Genomic DNA, 16057 nt, shown 5'->3' with positions numbered 1-16057 from the left:
CGGAAATTAAACGCAACACACGCACACACACACACATTAACAATAAATGAATTGCTACTTCCCCTAAATGTGTTTCAAATATTTCCTATCAGCTGACACCTGGAAATTAAATGCAACACACGCACACTCACACACATACACCTCCCCTCCCCCCTACCTCCACACGTGTACACAATCAGACTTGAGATAAAGCGCCTCATTTCATCCTGTGACGTCTGTATATATTAAGAGGAAACCCGCGCCTCTACTCTGACTCCCTGACCCGCCAAAGCGCCACACTCCGTCACCCGCCGCGGCACCACACACCCGCCTCCCCTCCGCCATGAAGGAGACGCTCTATATCTCCGAGAAGCCTCCCCAGGTAAGTACACACACACACACACACACACACACACACACACACGCCAACACCTTTAATGATTTCCTTGTGAGTTTTCTTTAATTCTTATCCCCGTCCTTCTCACCCTCCTCTTCGTCCCCCTCCTGCTCCTCCACCTGCTTCTCTTCCCTCGTCGACATAAAGAACCATTGACTATTTATGTTTTCTGTCTCGAATCGACACATCCGACACTGAAATAAACTTCCCTCAGAAACGGTTAGTGCTACAACGATCACTTCGCTTGAGAATCCCAGCGATCGGTACTTCCTAACAACATGTGAGTAAAAGAAGAGTATCCAGATGTGCGTGCATAATTTTCATAAGGGCAAATCTATTCAGCAGATCAAGAGAGTTCCTGGAAAATAGCTCAGGTTACTACAGCAAGCAGCCTCGATATCGGATTACCTGCTCTTCCAAATTTCTATGTTTTCTACAAGCAGACGACTGACTGACTAAAAGATGAACACTAATAAAGGTGTGATGGAAACTTAATTGTATTGCTTCATCAGTTCTGGAACATGTCCGCCGGGGAGATATTTGTCGCGATTTCCATAGTGAACAAAGGTTAAGTAAGAAGTGATAAGGGCGAGCAGGATAACGAGTAAGAATAGAAATAGAGAGAGGAGCGTAAATATTATGGAAGAGAGAGAGAGAGAGAGAGAGAGAGAGAGAGAGAGAGAGAGAGAGAGAGAGAGAGAGAGAGAGAGAGAGAGAGAGAGAGAGAGAGAGAGAATATGCAAAACAGAAAAAAATACGCAAGATAAATCATATGAACAAAAAAATATATAATGTAGAAGGAAGAACTGAACGACAGGAAAAAGGGCGAACACAAGAAAAGGGCGTCACACAAATTCATACAAGTCGTGACACGCATTTGTTCCCTTCCAAACGGGGGACAACCAAATTCATGAACTTCCATACAGAACGAATCACAATGGACTGCAACTGCCTGTATGACCACGGCGTTCCCTCAACTCTCCTTATCTCCCTAAAAAAATCCAGTACCAGCCTCCAACCTACCAACCCGCCCTCCTCCTCCTCCTCATCCATTTTAGGAACCGTACTGGGGGGCCATTTTCTCAAACCTCTCCGCACCCCAGCATACATATTTGACACGCTCTTCTTAGGAGTTTTGATAATTTCCAGGCGTGGTTTAATGGCCCTGGTGGTAGTTTAACACATATTTGACACGCTTTTCGTAGGAGTTTTGGTCATTTCCAGGCGTGGTTTAATGGCCCTGGTGGTAGTTTAACACATATTTGACACGCTTTTCGTAGGAGTTTTGGTCATTTCCAGGCGTGGTTTAATGGCCCTGGTGGTGGTTTAACACATATTTGACACGCTCTTCGTAGGAGTTTTGATAATTTCCAGGCGTGGTTTAATGGCCCTGGTTGTAGTTTAACACATATTTGACACGCTTTTCGTAGGAGTTTTGATAATTTCCAGGCGTGGTTTAATGGCCCTGGTGGTAGTTTAACACATATTTGACACGCTTTTCGTAGGAGTTTTGGTCATTTCCAGGCGTAGTTTAATGGCCCTGGTGGTGGTTTAACACATATTTAACACGCTTTTCCAAGGATCAAAAAGGAGATTATTTTGGTTCTAGTGAGTGTTGTTTCAGGTTCACGGTACGGGAAAAGGGTTACACTACCACCAGGACCATTAAGCTAGGCCCGTAAATGCCCTAAACTCCTACGATAGCCTTGTTTAAATGTATGTGCGGGCACCGAAGAATGGGGACCATAAACTACCAGCTTCCTACCCACCCATCCTGCCTCCTCCTCTTCCTTTTCCTCTTCCTCCTCTGCTTTCATTTAGGTGAACTCGTACTGAACTGCAACTACCCGCTGATCATTACGTCACCTCCACCCTCATTATTTCCCCCTGATGCTAAAATTACCAAGCTCCTGCCTACTAACACTACCTCTTCCTCCTCCTCTTCTTTCATTTAGGCAAACGCGTACTGAACTGCAACTAACACGCTTATCATTGCGTCGCCTCCACCCTCGTTATTTCCCCCTGACGCCACCACCCCCAGCCTCCCGCCCACCCAATATCACGGAGTCGCTAATCTCGATAAGAGAAAGCGCGGCGTCATTGCTGTGTTTATCACCTGCCGTTAATCGAACTCAAGAGAGAGAGAGAGAGAGAGAGAGAGAGAGAGAGCCCGTTGTGTTAAGTCCTGACACCCTTGGCCTCATTTTCTTCTTCTTTACTTCCTTCTTTCAAGTGATACGATTCAGACGCGAAAGTAGGTTAACAGAAATTCACCTCTATGATTTTTTAACTCGAGTCAACGCTTTCTTGTTCTTTCTGATGATAACGACGCGGTGAGATGGAACATGAAAAACCTCTCACCTCCTTAGAGCATTAAATCTGAGGTGGATATCAAATAATTCCCTCAGGTCGTAAAGAGTGTGACATCCGCGTTACTCCGGGTTACTCAAGGGAGAGAGACGTTCGCCCTGTGCGTTATCCTAACATTCTTGACCTCATTTTCCTGTTCTGTACTTCCGTTTCTCAAGTGGTATGTGATGCAGATAGGAAAAAGATAAACAAATTCCCCTCTCCGACTAATTTAGAGCTCGACCCAACGCTTCCTGTCTTTCTGATGATAACAAGGCTGCGAAGGAATATGACAAACTTCCTCTCTTCTCTTTTTAGAACATTAAATCTGTAGTGGATATCGAATCATTCCCTCAGGTCGTAAAGAGTGTGACATCCGGGATACCGCAATAATTCACCTTCCCCGAGTTTATTTACGACCCTGTTTATCGCCCAGCCCGTAGCGAGGATGAAAAACTACTAAAGGGGCTCTTGGATGGGCTGAACTCCGACTGACAAAGGACTGATTAAAAAAGGGCGATTCGCGGGTTCAAAGCTTAGAGCGTTGACCACCACGCCAGAAATGGTAAATAAAGGAGAGAATGAAAAAATGGAAAATAAGGGAGTTTAAGTTTGACAAGGTTTGTGAGAGTTTGACGGGGTGTGAAAGGACTGAAGAACTGAAGAACTGGATGAACTGAATGTAAAAAAGTTGTTCATGGGTTCTGAGCTCGACGCATTGACTGAACACCGAAGCAAAAGGGGCCCATAGGAGACAAGATTTAAAGTTTGACATGGCGTGCAAGAACTTAATAGGATATGTGAGAGTTTGATAAGGTGTGTGAGGGTTTGACAAGATGTGTAAGGATTGGACAGGGTACAGAAAAAAGGTCAAATTACCACCAGGGTCATAAAACTACCCCTGCAAGTGCCCACAACTCCTAGGAAAGCCTTGTCAAATATGTGTTCTTGGGGTCGTATTGCAAGACATTTCCCCGCCCAAGAACACATATTTGCCGAGGGGGAGAGAGTATGAGTCGTATTACAAGACATTTCCCCGCCCAAGAACACATATTTGCCAAGGCTTTCGTAGGAGTTGTGGGCATTTCCAGAGGTACTTTTATGACCCTGGTGGTAGTGTGACCCTTCTTCTGTACCATGAACTTAAAGAACCACTCATTAAAACCCGATTGATCCCCTCTTTGACCTTTAGGAATAGCTGATGTGATATGGCAAAGTGTCGTGTAATACCAGCCTAGAAGTCCTCGCCAGCACTCCCAAGTTAATACCGAAGTTTAATAGAAGGTATTAGGCTAATAGTTGGTGAGGATACACTTTGAGAGTGACGTTAATAGTAAAGTCGAAAGTTAATACCAAGTTTAGTATTAATTGTTGACGAGGATACGGCCCCTAGGACTTGGGCGGACAGGACAGCTCATGGGTTCACAGCTGCGCGCCCTTATCAGCACGACAAGGAGGCGTCAATAAGGGAGATAAGAGAACAAGGGAAACCATAAAGACAAAGTAACGGTAACACCAGAAGACCCAACAGCTTGAGAAACACACCTAGGTCCACATTCTTATACATATCGGCTCCCAAGCGCACACATTTGACAAGGCTTTCGTATGGTTAGGTTAGGTTAGGTTAGGTTAGGTTAGGTCTTTTTAGTTTCCTGGTGCTACTTCCACATGTATCCTTAGTTGTATAATCAAACTCTGTACTGCCTGGGGGTTGGGATGGCATGCTCCTCCCTTCTCCTTTGTTGTTTACTTGCAACAATAAACTATCTATCGTATATACTCGTAGGATTCGTGGGCTTTTCCATGCGTAGTTTTATGACCCTGGTGGTAGTCTGACGAAGCTTCTGCGCCGTAAAAGGGAAAGGAACATATGAGAACCAGATTGACCTCCTCTTCGGCCTTTTCGAAATAGTTGATGTGAGTTACAAAAGCCCCGGAGAATAGTGGCCACTTATAACATCTCCCAGGGGCGTTTTCCGAGCTATAGATTCATAAATAGATGTTATATAGTGCTTGATCTATACTAATCGACAATGAGAGAAAAGTGTGTTCCCTTGGTATCAGAGAAGCTGGAAAGGGAGAAAAATGATCTTTATTTATTTTTAAGAGAGAGAAAGAGAAAGAAAGAAAGAAAGAAAGAAAGAGAAGCTGGAAAGGGAGAAAAATGATCTTTATTTATTTTTAAGAGAGAGAAAGAGAAAGAAAGAAAGAAAGAAAGAAAGAAAGAAAGAAAGAAAGGAAGAAAGAAAGAAAGAGAAGCTGGAAAGGGAAAAAATGATCTCCTTTATTTATTTTTGAGAGAGAGAGAAAGAAAGAAAGAAAGAAAGAAAGAAAGAAAGAAAGAAAGGAAGAAAGAAAGAAAGAGAAGCTGGAAAGGGAGAAAAATGATCTCCTTTATTTATTTTTTAGAGAGAGAAAGAGAAAGAAAGAAAGAAAGAAAGAAAGAAAGAAAGAAAGAAAGAAAGAGAAGCTGGAAAAGGAAAAAAATGCTCTCCTTTATTTATTCTTGAGAGAGAGAGAGAAAGAAAGAAAGAAAGAAAGAAAGAAAGAAAGAAAGAAGCTGGAAAGGGAAAAAAAATGCGCTCCTTTATTTATTTTTGAGAGAAAGAAAGAAAGAAAGAAAGAAAGAAAGAGAGAGAGAACGTACGAAGGTGTGATGCTTACTCTGATAAAGAAGAAAACAAAAACAAAAAATCAGGTTCTATAAATGTACTGCGTCACCGAATTATCATTATTAGATACCGTAGCCTTGAAAACATAGCACATAATAGTGTTTTTATCGGACGCAATAAAGATGAGGGGGGGGGGGGGTAAAGTTTTATCACCCAAAAAAAAAAGAAAGACTAAGATTTTTGTTTACCTGCTGAGAACTTTACGAGGCTCCAGGTGATAACGTTTGGAAGCGGCCTGTCACGCGGGGGGGGGGGATTTACGTGTTCTTACTGAGTGACTGAACAGACGGATTAGTAGCTGTAAAAAAAATATATGATAATGCTGATAATAAAATAAAAAAAAAAGGCATTGTAAAAGTTGCTCCAGATATCTTTGACGGCAGGATTAGGAAGTGGAGGAGGAGGAGGAAGAAGAAGAAGAAGAAGAAGAAGAAGAAGAAGAAGAAGAAGAAGAAGAAGAAGAAGAAGAAGAAGAAGAAGAAGAGGAAAAAAAGGAGGAGGAAGAGCAGGCGCAGGAGGACGAGAAGGAGAAGGAGAAGGAGGATTGGGGGAGAGGAGAAAGAGGAGAAGGGAAAGGATGAGGAGAAAGAGGAAAAGAAGGAGGAGAAGGAGAAGGAGGAAGAGGATAGGGGGGGAGGAGAAAGAGGAGAAGGAAAAGGAGAAGGAAGAGGAGAAAGAGGAAAAGAAGAAGGAGAAGGAGAAGGAGGAAGAGAATAGGGGGGGGAGGAGAAAGAGGAGAAGGAAAAGGAGGAGGAGGAGGAGGAGGAGGAGGAGGAGGAGAAAAAGGAGGAAGATTAAGGAGTTGCAAGCTTCAATACGTGACTTCTACTAATGGATAAGCCTCAACACTCTTCCCCCTACGAAACTGACCCTCCCTTCTCCTATTCAATTTTCGGAGGAGAGTCAAAGTGTGGCAAGGCTCAGTACGTGACTTCGAGTAATGGACAGGTTTCAAGACACCTCTCCCTTCGCAGCTGACCCTCCATTCTCCTATGCATATTTCCCTGTTTAATGTCCTTTTGATCACTATTCTTTTCTTCCTCTTTTCTTTATCTCCTAGTTATTTTGCTGAGTGGATTTCTTACTTCTTTTTATCTTGTAGCTCATCGTTGATTAAGTAAGCTTCATATAATTCTTAACCTCAGTCTCGTCTTAACATTCTTGTATTTTTTTATGATGACGTGTTTCCTTTGATCCGTCTTGTCACACGCGGTCTGACATTTTCCGGGTTTTGTCAACAGAAAAATAAATGCTTAAGTTACGTGACCTTTTGTTTGTCTTTTTTCTTCATCGGATCTCTGTTCACATTTATTCCTTTTATTCTTCAACTTTCACCTTCATTCCTTTTACTCTTCAACTCTTACATTCATTTCCGTTTATTCTTCATCTATTCATACATTTTCGTCCTCTCTTTTCCTTTATCTCACCTTTTTTTTAACTGTCTGCTCTACCATCCTTTTTTTCTTCTTATATATCCAAATTTATCTCATTTTTCTTATCTCATTACACTTCACTATACTTTAACTTTCCCTCTTTATCCAAGCATATTTGTTCCCTCCTTGTCTTCATCTCATTTTTATCATTCTGCTACACCTCACTTTTTCTTCGTTTACAACCCCATTTTTATCTTATTGTCCTACCTTACTTTTCTCATATTAAGCTCCTCCATTTCGTCTTCATCCTTCTGCCATACCTCATCTATTTTGTGCCTTCTCCTTCTCTCCCTCCTTCACCTTTTCTTCATTACTGTAGCAACTCGCGTGAACTTGTCTGTCCCGACTCTCCACGGTTTATTTTTTAGTATTGAGTTTTTGCCTGAACTGTAAAAAAATGCAAAAAAAAGTCCGCACATCCCCAGCTAGTCTAACGGTCTCACAAAGGTCTAACGGTTTCACAAAGGTCTAACGGTTTCACAGAGGTCTAACGGTTTCACAAAGGTCTAACGGTTTCACAAAGGTCTAACGGTTTCACAAAGGTCTAACGGTTTCACAGAGGTCTAACGGTTTCACAAAGGTCTAACGGTCTCACAAAGGTCTAACGGTCTCACAAAGGTCTAACGGTCTCACAAAGGTCTAACGATCTCACAAAGGTCTAACGGTTTCACAAAGGTCTAACTATCTCACAAAGGCAAAGTAATCTCACCTTTCCCTCTACTTCCCTTCACGTCCTTCAATTAATCCTGACTCGCTGCCACATAATCTCTAAGTAATTCCTCTCCTCTTTTTCTTTGTTTTTTCAGGAGGTTCAGAATGGAAACATCGGCTACGTTAACCAGAGCTACGTCGCCCACGAGACTGACTTCAACTATCAGGTGAAGGTAAGCTTTCTGACCGGCCAAGGGTTCTATTCTTTTTTCTTCTTACGCCCTTATGCCCTTACATGGATTTCAATAGTAGTAGTAGTAGTAGTAGTAGTAGTAGTAGTAGTAGTAGTAGTAGTAGTGTTATTGATGCCGGCAAGATTACTCATTCCTCCAGAGCTCATTGACTATAGCGAGGGCTGATAACGCACCAATTCCTTAAAATAAAAATAAAATAATCGACCGCTATCAGTTTCTTGCAGGGGGGTGGGGGGGGGAGTGAGAGGAAATACCCGGCAGATGCGTATCAGGTGTGGGGGGACGGGGGGGGGGTGGATGTGTGTGTGTGTGTGTGTGTGTGTGTGTGTGTGTGTGTGTGTGTGTGTGTGATGAAAGGTTGGTTGACTGATTAGGTGACGCATGTATTATCATTATTATTATTATTATTATTATTGTTATTATTATTATTATTATTATTATTATTATTATTATTATTATTATTATTATTATTATTATTATTATTATTATTATTATTATTATTATTATTATTATTATTATTATTATTATTATTATTATTATTATTATTATTATTATTATTATTATTATTATTATTATTATTATTATTATTATTATTATTATTACTGTTGTTGTTGGTGTTGTTGTTGTTGTTGTTGTTGTTGTTGTTGTTGTTGTTGTTGCATTTTTACTCTACTCTTGCCGGCCTTATATTCAACATTTTTGTGTGTGTGAGAGAGAGCGGAACAACCAACGAGGAACTATTTTACGTAACAGCCAACTCATCACAAAGGTACAATAAACATGAAGGCATAATAAAAAGAAATCCGCCGTGACCCTGGAGTCGGTGCAGCCCCGATAAGCGACGAGAAGAATCCGTGACCATAAATTTCACAGTTATAAGTTGCGCCGGCGCCATATTTAGTGCTTCAGAAACGCCGATGACATAAATGAATATAATGATAAACAGACAGACATTATTTTCATTATTATATCATTAGTATTGTCATTTTCATCATTATCCTCCTCCTTCTCCTTCTCCTCCCGCTCTTGCTTCCACTCCTCTTCCTCCTCCTCCTCCTCCTCCTCCTCCTCCTCCTCGTCGTCGCCCTCCTTCTCCTTTTCCCGCTCCTCCTTCCCCTCCTCTCCCTCTTCATCATCATCACATCATCATCATCATCATCATATTTCTATTTTTCTATTATTATTACTATTACTATTTTATCATCGCCATCGTATTTCCTCTCAATATCATTAGCAAAATTCTACTATTGTTGCTCCTATTACTGTTTTTATTCTTGTTTGTTTAATTTTTGTTGTTGTTGTTGTTGGCGTCGTCATTGTTTCTGTTATTCTCGTTGCATTTTCACTGTAGTTTTCAAGACCATTTATTTAACATACTTTTGGAGTGGGAATTCCGTCACTGAGGAGTCATTTTACGCAGCATTCCAAAAATCATAAAGACTGTGTGTGATGAAATGAATAGTCGTTTACAGCTTGTGAGATATCGTGGCCTTTTACAACATGAAATTACTCTTTCTTTTCTTCTTTTTGATTTACACCACGTGAGTTTCGCCATCTGGACCAGTGATTTTTTTTTTCTCTAATTTTCGTACATGTGTGAATAAGCCCTGTTGATTAATCCTTAGTTTGGACGCTATCTAACTTGATGTCACTATGGCCGCTTATGAACACCAAGATAGTTTACTTTAACCTGACTTCTCCGGTATTCGTTATGTTCACAAAGGGGCCAAAAATCGAACAATGCGCAAGGGAGAATATAGATACTGCTGGATAATTCCGTGGTCCGCATTCTCAAACGTTTTTCGGCTCTCACAACAAACGTTTCCAAATGCCACGAAGGAGATTAGTCGGGTTCTCATGAGTGCTTATCTTACATACATTCACGGTGCAGAAATCTTATCAAACTATCACTATTTTTTTATAGGCTCATGAAACTACCCGTGAAAATATCGACAGCCTCTATGAAAGCCTTATGAAATGTGTGTGTGGAAGCCCTGAAATGTTTGAAAATGTGGGCTTGCATGTGTCGACTTATTGACTTGGCTCGTTACAAAAAACTTTAGGCTTTGAAATCATCTGTTTTTCTTCCTATTTCCAAAAACCAGGGATCAGTGTTCATCGTTACTTCCGCCCTCCCAGTCCCGCCACCCGTAGAGAATAAGGAAGGGGATGGCGCGGGAGACGAGGAGAAGGAAGAGGGGGGGGATCGGCAGGAGTGGTCCCGTCCCATCGAGTTCCTCCTCTCCTGCATCTCCATGTCCGTCGGGCTGGGTAACATCTGGAGGTTCCCGACCACGGCCTTCGAGAACGGTGGCGGTGCCTTCCTCATCCCCTACCTCATCGTGCTCATATTTATCGGCAGGGTAAGTGTGTGAGGGGACTCTCTCTCTCTCTCTCTCTCTCTCTCTCTCTCTCTCTCTCTCTCTCTCTCTCTCTCTCTCTCTCTCTCTCTCTCTCGCAGAAAGCCGTTCAGAAAATATGGATCCACTAAAAACGCTACTATACACTCCTAAAGAAACAGACATTCATTTTTATTCCTACCCTCAACTTTTGATGCTTTAGTTAAACTCACATTGAATGAAAAGTGCTTGCCAGTAGTTTATACGTATAACTTCGGACTTGTCAACATCGCAGATAAGCTACTACCCCCCTACCCACTCCCCCCCATAAAAGTCGCCGTACACTAACTCGGTCCAAAAGCCTCGCTCCCTCTTCCATGACGACAGGAGCTGAGTGATTGAATGAAAGGAGCTTGAGTTAGGAGCCAAAGTTACTAAGGAGGGAGGGGAGGGGCGCGGGGCTTCTGGACCAACTTAATAATGTGCTGTGACTATAGAAAAATTCATGTGATGTTTACGTGTGTGTGTCTTCCTTACCGCGTGGTGCCGCAGCCGCTGTACTTCCTGGAGCTTGCCATCGGACAGTTCTCCTCCTGTACCTGCGTCAAGGTGTGGCGGATGGTGCCGGCCGTCAAGGGTACGTACGGCGGCGCCCAAGTCACTCTACGGAAAGAAAATCCAAAAAAATATGTATAATCGCTTGTAGGATTTGTTGACATGTGTGCAATGGTAATATACGAGTGTTCAGATGAGGGAATTACATGCATTTTTGGTTTCTGTGTTTCTAAGCGCTGCTCCACTCATGTTTTCCTTCCCGCACAGGTATCGGATATGGGCAGATGGTCGCTTCCTGGTCCGTGGTGACGTACTACTGTGCCCTGATGGCGATAACGGTGTTCTACTTCGTCATGTCCTTCAGTAAGGTGCTCCCGTGGTCCGTGTGTGACGAGGCCTGGGCGGACGAGAACTGCGTCGACGCCTCCGGCACCAACGTGACCTACAGCAACAACTCGCAGTCGTCCTCGGAGCAGTACTACTAGTGAGTCTTGAGGCGCACGCAGACACCTCCTTGCTGACCTTTATATTCCGTCTCGTCTATGGGGAGAGGGGGATAACTTTTCCCACCAAATGCACTGTACATTAGTCGCCTATACTTTCCGACTGTTTTGCCTCTCAGAATGCTAGAGGCAAAAGGTGTCAAACCAAACTCTCAAAAGTCTCTGAGGTATAAGTAGGAAAGACATTACACCGATTTTCCAGCAAGTAAGCAAAGTAAGTAAAGTTGGGGGTTTACGCTATAGTATGTAGTCACAAACCTCGTATAATTGACATGTAGAGGGTGGAACGTGAACACAAACAACGTATACAAACATGGGAAAAGTTTTACGGATATTCTTAGCGACTTCGACGCCTGGTGTCCTTCACTCTGCCGTCTTTCCTTCCCACAGCAATTACGTGTTGCATCTGAAAGAGGACATCAGCGACGGCATCGGAGCCCCGGACTGGCGCCTCACGCTGTGTCTGCTCTTCTCGTGGGTGGTGATCTTCTTCACGCTGGCCTGGGGCGTCAAATCTTCGGGCAAGGTCAGGCCAAGATCTAGACAGAGGGTTAGGCTAGCTTCCGTGTTTTCCTCACCATTCTACTACACCATTATTCTCAGAAACATACGTCATTTCCTCGACCGTCGCTTACTTTCTTTCCTCAACATCCTGAACCCATTATTCTCAGCAGTCTTCGTCCTTTCCTCAGCATGCATGAACCCATGATTCTCAGCAGCCTATGTCCTTCCCACAACTGCCCCTGACTTTCTTTCCACAACACTCTTAACTCATCATTCTTAGCAGTCTTCGTCATTTCCTCAATCGTCGCTTCCTCTCCTTCCTTTACGCCCTACACCCTTGGCCCTAGACTGTGGTATAGCTTCCATGAGTTCAGCCCAAACTATTGGCACTGACACACTACCGCTACTTCAGGTGCTTATACTTTCTTTCCCCTACTGGGCCTACACCATACCCCTGCACCCTTGGTCCTAGACTCTGGTGTAGCTCCCATGTGCTCAGCCCCAGCCACTGACACACTACCGCTGCTCCAGGTGGCGTACTTCACGGCGCTGTTCCCCTACGTGGTGCTGGTGACGCTGCTGATCCGCGGTGCGACGCTGCCGGGAGCCACAGACGGAATGCTGTATTTCGTTCGATTCGATGCCCCGAAGCTCCTCGATCCTAATGTACGATTTTACTTTGTTTATTTTGTTCCTAATAACTGCCGTCTATGAACGCTGAGAACACACTCTGACAGCCATGCCCCCGCAGGTGTGGTACGCCGCCGTCACGCAGTCATTCTTCAGCCTCTCTGTCGGGTTCGGCGCCATCATCAACTTCGGTTCCTACAACGGATTCTCCCACAACGTCTACAAGTAAGATCTCTCTCTCTCTCTCTCTCTCTCTCTCTCTCTCTCTCTCTCTCTCTCTCTCTCTCTCTCTCTCTCTCTCTCTCTCTCTCTCTCTCTCTCTCTCTCAATAAATTTCGCAAATTATTTTTTTAATTTCGTAACAATGTGATACAGTAAATTTTGCATCATGTGTTTGTCACTATGATTCACAGGCATGAAGCTGCATAAGTGTACTTACTACAACAGCGGTTAGCATGTGGTGTTCCAAACACGCGCACCATTCTCCTTCATATATCTTCAGCTCGGTTCATTCGAGATCTAAACACACACACACATGCAAACTTATGGAAACTTGTATAGGTAACCCATTTGGATATTACTTTGGTACAATCATGTGAATTCGTGTATTCTGCCCTATCGATTGCCGGTATGTACTACATAGCCTACCTTTCCGATTCTCCCGCCACTTGTTGCATCCCTCTACACCTCGTGACGTTCTCCTCTCAGGGACGCGTGGATCATCAGCCTCACGGACACCTGCACCTCGCTGCTCGCCGGCTTCACCATCTTCGCCATCCTCGGTAACCTCGCCTACGAGCTCGAAACTAACATAGAGGACGTAGTGCGCGGTGGCGGCGGCCTCGCCTTCGTCTCCTACCCTGACGCTATCTCTAAATTCACCTGGGCCCCACAGGTAACACCCCCCGCGAAGATGTTTGGAGTGAGGCCCCATTGCTGTGGTAATCTTGAGTGCTAATCGTGTGCCGTGTTCCCGCCACAGCTTTTCGCGGTCCTGTTCTTCATGATGATGTTCACGCTGGGCGTCGGCTCGGCGGCGGGCCTGACGGGCTGCACCATCGGCATCATCTCGGATCAGTTCCCGTCAGTCAGGAAGATCTATGTCACCTTCGCCGTCTCCGTCGTCGGCTTTCTGTGCGGCCTCGTCTACATCACGCCCGTGAGTAACCTTGACCGTCACGATCACCTCAGTGCTATCAAGACCGGACGTCATAAATCAGAAGAAGACTAAAAAGAAATAACAGGAGTAGGTGCAGGAATATAAAGCAAAGCGCCAAAACACGGATCACAAAATTGAACTCATAATATTCCATGATTGAGAAAATATATCCCTTCGAGTGCCTTAAAAATGCCTCTCAATTTTCGTTACGTGAATTTCTTTTCCCTCAGGGCGGCCAGTGGATCCTGGATTTGGTGGACTTTTTCGGAGGTGGTTTCATCATCTTCGTGCTGATCATCATTGAGATCGCGTCCGTCAGTTATATCTACGGTGGGGGCATCAGAAGGCGATGTGAAAATATTTTTTTTATCAGGTTCATGTAAAATAAACATACCCCAAATACCTTTGCTTAAAGTCAGCGGTCTCAAGTGGCATTTTTATTACTTTTTGTTTGCGGCCTATGAACTCTTCCAAGCCTTTGAGTCATTTGGCCAACTAAACAAAAGTGAAAACTGTGTGATCGATCCATCTTCCTGCAGGATTCCCAAAAATCTTCCGCGACCTTCGCTTCATGCTGGACTTCAACCTGGACGTGTTCACCAAGGCGTGCTGGGTGGTCATCACTCCCGTGGCGCTGCTCGGCATCTTCATCTACAGCATGGCGGTCTTCCGGCTGCCGACCTTCGACAACATGCCTTACCCGGATATCGCCTACAGTACGTCCCTGAGTCATGTACCTGCCACTCACACAGTTCTGCACCTGTGAAAGGTCCCACGGAAGAATCTCATGTCACACGCCTTGTTGCAAATAGTGAGATACACAAACCCGCATCTTTCCCTCATGTACTCCCTCTCTCCCTCAGCCTGCGGATGGATCCTGACCGCCGTGGCCATCGTCGTGCTGCCCATCAGCTTCCTGCACGTCTTCTACAACACAGAGGCGGAATCTTTCTCCGCGGTAAGTTCTACGGCGGTGATTCACTTAATATAGGCAGGACGTTTTCCGATACGGAGAACCCGAATATATGCAAGTCATAAAGATGCTCCAGACAGTTCTTACATATTTATGTGAATGTTGTCAGTAGAAGCAGAGGTCAGTCAAACTAGGGAAGTTTGAAAGCTTCTGAAGAGGTCATGCCTCAGGAGCACCGAGCATACAATAGATGTTTTTTTGCCTCAGTCTCTCTGTTGTCGATCTGCTTAATTTTCCGAGCCAATGGTAGTACACACTAAGAATCGGACATATCATGGTAAAGTTACGACTTTAAACTGCAATGACTGAAGTGATTCATAAGGGTGACGTGGCAGATCACTTCACTCCAGTCTACATTTGATGCCACCTACACGTGAATTGACCTCTCGCTTGGCTTTTCCTCCACAGAGGCTGCGGAAAACGTTCCTGCCCAAGAAGAGTTGGGGACCCAAGAGGCGGAAGGACAGACTCAAATGGGAGACCCAGTGTAGGACGTAGTGTGTGTGTGTGTGTGTGTGTGTGTGTGTTTGTGCATAATTATTATACAGAATGAAAAGTGCTAATCTTATGCTATGGTGTAAATAATACGAAAGTCTGAGGCTTGAGTACATAAAACTTATATACTTTCTTGTTTTATATACACAATAAATATATATGTATAAACTCTCTTCATTCTACCCCTTGAGCGTGAATGGAAGCAGTAGGTACTGTATACTCATGGAATAAAAATAAAAAGAGGCCACAAACATGCAGTCCCGCCGCATTTATGTCCTCGGCAGAAGAGGAAGAGATGAGCGAGATATACTATGCCTCGTTTCTCGCAAATATCTTCGAAACAAACAGCCGTATCAGTGTGACATGTTAGCACGGCCTGTTTCACATCCTGCCTTAATTTTTGTCACTATAGTGCATTGCCAAAGACACACGCGGATCAGCATTTGTTGTGTTATATTTAGTTTCTTTCACGTGTCTCTAGTTTTCCAGTGCCGTAGCTATGGGGGGCACGGGGGGCGCGGCACTCCCCCCCCCCTGAAAATCCGGTGCCAGTTCCACCCCCCTCTCTTACACACACACACACTGGCCATGTCATAATATCCACCATTGATCTGATCTTAGAATATGCCCTACCAATGTGGTATGTGGTATTAGAATGTCCCTGAGTTCCCCGTCCCTACGGAGTCGTTCCGTATTGGAGAATGAAATGGTGCGTTCCGTTTTGAACCAATACGGAACGCTATTTGTTCCGTATTTGTCTGTCTGAATGGGCAATCAGATAAAATTCAGCATATTAAAGCTGTTGTGATGGCCTTTTTCGGTCAATCTAAAAAAAAAACAGGCCGTAAAATTATGTGTTTGTCAAGGCTCGTCCTGAGAAACATGTACAGTACGCGACCACCCTTCCTCCTGACTCCACAAGCAGCAGGCAACGGCTGTCAAGGCAGGGCAGGCTACATAAATTTTAGGGTTGCCATTCTGACCTCAAGGTGGCAACCCTAGTTCCACTGTAGCAAACATCTAACACACGAAGACAGTCATCATCATCAGTCATCATCATCACCATCGCCAAGATCAGGACCAAAAAGCATCGGCTGGGAGAAATCTCAAGCCTTCTTCCTGTTCCGCTTCTTTTCGCTTCTCTCGCCTCTTTCTCTTCCTCGC

At 44.2% G+C, this 16057-nt stretch overlaps 1 protein-coding gene across 1 annotated transcript; it reads left to right on the top strand.

Moving 5' to 3' along the window:
* The first annotated feature begins 195 nt into the window (after nucleotides 1-195).
* LOC127008957 (sodium-dependent nutrient amino acid transporter 1-like) lies at nucleotides 196-15061 on the top strand. Its single transcript, XM_050881482.1, has 14 exons — nucleotides 196-361; nucleotides 7637-7714; nucleotides 9841-10098; nucleotides 10627-10711; nucleotides 10897-11113; nucleotides 11523-11658; nucleotides 12168-12302; nucleotides 12388-12491; nucleotides 12975-13161; nucleotides 13249-13425; nucleotides 13656-13755; nucleotides 13965-14141; nucleotides 14289-14383; nucleotides 14807-15061. The coding sequence occupies exons 1-14, from the start codon at nucleotides 323-325 to the stop codon at nucleotides 14894-14896; spliced, it is 1878 nt and encodes a 625-aa protein (XP_050737439.1). The 5' UTR covers nucleotides 196-322; the 3' UTR covers nucleotides 14897-15061.
* The last annotated feature ends 996 nt before the right edge of the window (nucleotides 15062-16057 follow it).

This window comes from Eriocheir sinensis, chromosome 39 (assembly GCF_024679095.1).
Source record: "Eriocheir sinensis breed Jianghai 21 chromosome 39, ASM2467909v1, whole genome shotgun sequence".
NCBI lineage: Eukaryota > Metazoa > Arthropoda > Malacostraca > Decapoda > Varunidae > Eriocheir > Eriocheir sinensis.
The sequence above is the reverse complement of the archived record's forward strand: the minus strand, read 5'-3'. Positions and strand labels throughout refer to the sequence as shown.

Excerpts from the sequence above, each read along its gene's own strand:
- LOC127008957 (XM_050881482.1), top strand. The coding sequence starts at position 323 with ATGAAGGAGACGCTCTATATCTCCGAGAAGCCTCCCCAG. Across the intron at positions 11,659-12,167 it reads GCGTCAAATCTTCGGGCAAG|GTGGCGTACTTCACGGCGCT; the intron begins GTCAGGCCAAGA and ends CCGCTGCTCCAG. Across the intron at positions 14,384-14,806 it reads AGGCGGAATCTTTCTCCGCG|AGGCTGCGGAAAACGTTCCT; the intron begins GTAAGTTCTACG and ends TTTCCTCCACAG.